The sequence below is a fragment of the Otolemur garnettii genome, unplaced genomic scaffold (assembly GCF_000181295.1).
Source record: "Otolemur garnettii isolate 467f Iridium unplaced genomic scaffold, OtoGar3 scaffold00147, whole genome shotgun sequence".
NCBI classification, from domain to species: domain Eukaryota; kingdom Metazoa; phylum Chordata; class Mammalia; order Primates; family Galagidae; genus Otolemur; species Otolemur garnettii.
The window spans coordinates 3,424,652-3,430,857 of record NW_003852542.1 but is presented as its reverse complement, the minus strand read 5'-3'; the positions used below and the strand labels follow the sequence as shown (position 1 = coordinate 3,430,857).

The 6,206-nt window shown below is 38.1% G+C and overlaps 1 protein-coding gene across 1 annotated transcript in view; it reads left to right on the top strand.

The window, feature by feature from the left end:
* The window catches only part of DNAH6 (dynein axonemal heavy chain 6), a 302,446-nt gene that overhangs the window by 263,253 nt on the left and 32,987 nt on the right, over nucleotides 1-6,206 (top strand). Inside the window, exons 64-66 of the mRNA XM_012811001.2 lie at nucleotides 1,384-1,544; nucleotides 4,354-4,442; nucleotides 5,286-5,432. Coding sequence (XP_012666455.1) covers nucleotides 1,384-1,544; nucleotides 4,354-4,442; nucleotides 5,286-5,432 — 397 coding nt within the window. The remainder of the gene's footprint in view (nucleotides 1-1,383; nucleotides 1,545-4,353; nucleotides 4,443-5,285; nucleotides 5,433-6,206) is intronic.

The following is a 6,206-nucleotide window of genomic DNA, read 5'->3' as shown; positions in this document are numbered from 1 at the left end:
AACAAATGGGATTTAATTAAACTGAAAAACTTCTGTACAGCTAAGGAAACAACAACCAAAGCAAATAGACAACCTACACAATGGGAAAGGATATTTGCCTATTTTGAATCAGACAAAAACTTAATAACTAGGATCTATAGAGAACTTAAATTAATCCACATGAAAAAAGTCAACAACCCCATACATCAATGGGAAAGAGAGATAAACAGAACCTTCTCTAAAGGAGACAGACGAATGGTTAGCAAACATGAAACAATGCTCATCATCCCTAATTATTCGAGAAATGCAAATTAAAACCATCCTGAGATATCACCTAGCCCCAGGGAGAATGGCCCACATCACAAAATCTCAAAACTGCAGATGCTGTTGCGTATGTGGAGAGAAAGGAACACTTTTCCACTGCTGGTAGGACTGCAAACTAATACAACCTTTTTAGAAGGAAGTATGGAGAAACCTCAAAGATCTCAACCTTGACCTCCTGTTTGATCCTGCAATCTCATTACTGGGCATCTATCCAGAAGGGAAAAAATCCTTTTATTATAAAGACACTTGTACTAGACTGTTTATCACAGCTTAATTTACAATCACCAAAATGTGGAAACAGCCTAAATGCTCCTCAACCCAGGAATGGATTGACAAGCTGTGGTATATGTATACCATGGAATACTATTCAGCCATTTTAAGAAATGGAGATTTTGCAGCATTTGTATTAACCTGGATGGAGGTGGAACACATTATTCTTAGTGAAGCATCACAGGAATGGAGAACCATGAATTCTATGCATTCGACTTTGATATGAGGACAATTAATGACAATTAATGACACGGTGGGGGGTGGAGGAAGGGGAGAGCAGGCAGAAAAGGAGGGAGAGAGTGGGGGAAAGGAAAAGAAAAAAAAAGAAAATAGCAACTAATTCTCACATAAGTTGGATTTAATTTTGACCAAAGTATATTATTTGAACAATAATTTTTAGTTCAACTTGTTAACATGTTGTTTAGGATATTGCATCCTCATTTATAGGTGAAATTTATTTGTAATTTCCCTTTATAAAAATATATTTTTCCAATTTTAATATCAGGTATATCTAGATGAAGTAGAATGAATTTGAAGTATTTCTTCTTTTTCTATTGTCTATAAGATTTGGCATGAACTGTTTTTTGAAATTATCTTCTATTTCTTTTATCTATTAATATTAGTTGTCTATTTTTTGAGACTTTGGAAAAATTAAAAAAAAAATTTGAATATTTACCAGGATGAGGATCAGAATATAAGTATGTATATTCTAAGCAAAAATCTCCCATATTCATAGTTCTTAATATTTGTTTTGCTTAAAAATAGCACAAAACAGTATTTTATTGTTTTTGTTGATGCTGTTCAATTCAGAGTGCAGTCAATTTCACTGGGGCAAGGACAAGGGCCCATTGCTGAAAAAATGATCAAGGATGCAATGAAATCGGGAAACTGGGTATTTTTACAAAATTGCCATCTTGCTGTTTCTTGGATGTTGGCAATGGAAGAGCTAATTAAAACCTTCACAGACCCAAGTAAGTTGAGCACATTGCATTTACATAATAATACCAGTTTATGTAGCCTTTTCTTGCTGAATTCATTCCTTACTGTAATTCTTATAAGTATTATGCTTCCCTAGACAGATTTGATTAAATTACACAATCAGAATCCAAACAATGATCTTCAGACTCCAAGTTGAGGGTATGATACACTGGATAATTTCTATTTCATATTGCCCTCTATAGGAGGTCATTTGAATTTAAAATATACTACCCATAGGAATAGTTAAAAGAAATAGAAAGATAGATCTAGGACGCAGAAAAGAAATTAAATCCTTCCTTATAAAATAAAAGAAGTAAAGGAACAGAGTTCAGATTACCACAACTTCCCTAGTGTTTTACAACTTTTTATTCTCTGTAACACACATAATAATTAACCTTCACAGGTACCTCAGAATCATACACAACCCATGGGTGTGCCCAAAATTATTCAAAGTCACTAGCACTGGCTATAATCTCACCACTTTCCCACACAAGAAAGTATAATGGCTCGCAAAGAAAGAAGTATAATAGAATCTACTCATTTTTCAATATTGGTAGAAAAATAATCAAAGCCTTAGTAGAAACTGTTCTATTGGTAACAAATTGTGTGAGTCCCACTTGACCACTCTGTTAGGAGGCCACTGGGGAGAACCACTGGCCAAGGATACCTAAAGAGAGCCCTTTCTTCTGGGGTCTTACTTTCCACCCTGACTATAAAGCTTTTGGGAAGGTGAAAGCTACACAGATAGTCTACAAATCTCTTCACTCAGCACTACCTACTAAGGTAAAGAGCTGCTTTTTTACAGATTCAATTGTCTGTGCTTCTTACCCAGCTTGGGGCTCAGCAGCCTTTCCCTGAAGGCCCCTCACTCCCTGGTGCCTTCCTCCCACCCATCCTGCCCCATCTTCTGCAGACTACTTCTAAAAAGGATAAGGAGTTATTTGTACCCATTATCCAGAATCTTCTCCCTTTTGACTCTTTTGCAGTCAAATAATGGATGACCTGCTTCCTACTGGCCCTATAATAAATTTCCATTTAAATAATTAGAGAAATAACAAGAAGGCTTTACTACTTACTCTTCAGGGGTCTCCAATGATTAGGATTATAATTAAGAAAAAATGCTAGGGCTGGCATCCAAAAGGGAATCTGTTGCAATGGTATCATTCACACAGGCCTCCGGAATCAGAGACGTCATTCAGCTTCCTTATAACTAGAACAAGAGCATTTGCCAGTTCTTTAGGGAGCCCAGATAGGTTAAGGAAGCCATCTGAAGTTGTCTGGGTTTTAAGTGTTTATGACTCACTAAACTAAATTGGACAGAGAAGCCTCTTCTGGCCCTTGCTATAATCATTTATAACTTAACCATTCGAGCTGATGTTTAACTTGAACAGTATAAAATAAAATATACTCACATAGCAAGCTGAAAAAAGAAAGGGAAAGAAAGGAAGAGAAAAAGAAAGAAACAAAGAAAACCTTTGGATTTGACATTCTAAAATCCCAGTAGAGTCTTGCCCCACCACTTCCTGACTGTGCCTGTCACATCTTTTCTCTGGCCCTCAGTTTACCCAACTGTAAAATGACTGTATAGCATCATCACTAAAAGTCCTCTACTAAGATGATTCCTAAGATTCTCTTACAGCTCTTAAATTCTATGATGTCTATAAAAGTTAAGAATCTTGATGCTTTTGTAATTATAAGAGGAAAAGTATGGGGAAAAAATTGCTTCTTCCCCAAACCTGGCCATCTTCTTTCTTTGGTGTTTTAATTAGTGAAATCATTGGCCCTGTTCTATGTATATGTTCTAGGGTATGTTGGTGAACAAAATTACCATAGCTATCTGTCTTCATAGAGCTCACGTCCTAGTGGAGGAAAATAGACAATGAAGAAGCCACATAATAAATAAGAAAACATATATGGTGTGATAGAATGTGGTTGTGCTTTGGAAAAAATTAAAAGGAGAGGAAAGCAGCATCAGAAAGACTGGGATGAGATGGGAGCAGGAAGGAAGGAGGATAGCAATTTGAAATGGTATGATCTGGGTAGAGCTCTTTGAGAAAGCAACATTTGACCAAGACATGAAGAAAGCAAAGGAATTCCAGGGAAGAGTGTTCCAGGCAGAGGGAACAACCAATGCAATGGTCTTAGGGAGGGAATCAGCCTGGCTTGTGTGAGAAGTAGCAGAATATATACTTAAAAACCAATGCCAAGTAAGTTGCCCTTGGATGATGCCCATGTTTTCCATGGGAAAAATGATTCTTCAACCTTGACTTTGGCCTTTTGAACCGTGATGCTGTGCGTGGGGGCCTCTGTAGCCCCTCTCTCTCTGTTCCCTTTGTAACTTCTCTGCTGAGAAGAGGAACCCCTTTCTTCTCCATAGGACTTTCTGACCATTTCCATGCAATTTGCCTTATATTGAATGATTTAAAAACAAAAAAAAACAAAAAAAAACTCGAGAGCATAAGTGCACTGGTGGAAACTGTCCTCTTTTTCAACTGAAAATTTTCCCTACGTCAAAGAGAAAGCCCTTACTATCTCATCAAATATTAAAAAGTAACACGCACCTAATTTCTTGACCCAAATGTGTCAGCTTCTAGACTGCCAAACCCTCCTGATATGACGTTTCCAGAATGACTCCTTCCACCTCCATTTTAAAATAGTTTATAACATACTTGCAGTAGACTAAGTCTCTAAACAGAGCTTACAAAATTTTTTTCCTTCCCTAGAATAATTTCGTTTTATAGAAAAGTACTACTACAAACTAATCATTTTCTTGTTTTATTGTTTTGTCTTTGCTTTAAACAGATAGTGTTATCAAGGACACTTTTCGGCTTTTTTTAAGCTCCATGCCTAATGATACATTTCCTGTTACAGTTCTTCAAAATTCTGTCAAGGTAATGCATACATATGGTTGGCACAATGTGAAATGATCAGCTTCAGACTGTTTACTGGTGGCTTCAAGGAGCTCAGACTTTGCACAAGATCCACATGGAGGCCTTCCTGGCCAGGGTGGGGAGGTAGAGGTCACTATCCTTTCACCTGATAGCAAGGAAATGATTCTCCAAGCCAGTGCCCATCCCTGCATGCCCTAGTTCTAGTGGTCGTTCAACTCTTCCAGCTCTTACCTTCCACAAGGAAACACTAAGGGTGCAGAGTGATGAGACTGGAGCCCTCCCAGAGTTAAGGGAATGTTTTAGTATTTGAGAGACAGGAAGACCTAAGATAGTCAAGCTGCTGGATTTTAAAGCTGGAAGTTTCAAATATGTGTATGAGAAACAGGAGGTGCTTCCACCCTGAGACATCATGGGACAAAGTGTGGGACAATGTCATAGGTTGGAATAATACAAAATTTAATAGAGAAAGCATGAGTAAGCTTTTTGACCCATGTTTTGTTGTCGTTTTTTTATATATATTTTACACTTTTTTTTCCCCGTTAGCCCAGTCAAGTCAACTCACCCGTTTGTTAAAAAGACACCAAATGAAAGTGCCTGAGGTTCTTGGGCAGGTGGTCCAACCACTCTAAGCCTGAGGACCCAGCAAGGCTTTATTCTCTCTGGGCTGTAGCTGAGTGAGGTACAAAGCAAGCTAGAAAATCAGGAATGCCCCCATGGGAATCAGTTACCTATTATCAGTTATCTACATCCTCAAGATGGCTGCAGTCTATGTGTGTTATTCAGAAATAATGCAAATCTATAAAATCCCACTCTCTCTGCCATGTATATTCTATTTAAATCCAGGTAACCAATGAGCCTCCAAAAGGCTTGCGTGCAAATATCAGACGAGCATTTACTGAAATGACACCTTCGTTTTTTGAAGAAAATATACTCGGAAGAAAATGGAGACAAATAATATTTGGCATTTGTTTCTTCCATGCAATTATTCAGGTATACTGAATTCTGCTTTTTAATAACAACAAGGAAGTATATTATGTTATAAATAAATAAATAATAAAAAGTAAGAAGTAAATGAAAGCTTGCAAATGGCATTGTGAAATGCTTAGGACCCCCGTTCTGTGTCTGAACCCAAATTGTTTTCACTCACTTCTGATCTCTAAACTCCCCTTACCTCTGTATCTCCCAGCTTTGGCTCCCACCTCCATTCTACTCTGCCTACAGAACACCATGGGCTGGATGAATGCTGTAGGTCCCATTCTACAAGCACAAAATTGATCTCCTGAGCTCCCTCTCATGCCCAAACTCTGCTTCTCCTTCAGACTACTTAAGAAATCAGTGCTTCTGTTCTCTCAATAACCTACAGTCAAAACTTCAGGATTACTTTTACTCTTCCTTGACAACAGTCAGTTGTCAAGTCCTCCTTATTTCCTCCCACCCCCACAGTAACTTCACTCTCACCTGTCCTTTGAGCTCACCACCTTTAACCACTTCCTCCCTACCTAAGACTGAATCCCAGGTTCCTTGAAGAATAACCTTCAGCTCAGCACCACTGTCTCCTTCCGTTTGTTCAAGCCTCACAGCTTGGTCTGATATCCATACTGTCACCTTGCCCTTGAATTCTGACTCTCCAACTACACATTTCTAGGTAATGTCTTGATTAGATTAGCTTCCAGGTTTTCAAATGTGTGTGGTCTACAGAGAAAGAATCAGTAAGGTAAAAAAAAAAAAAAAAAAGCTTAAAGGTAGAAGATATGGCTCGGCGCC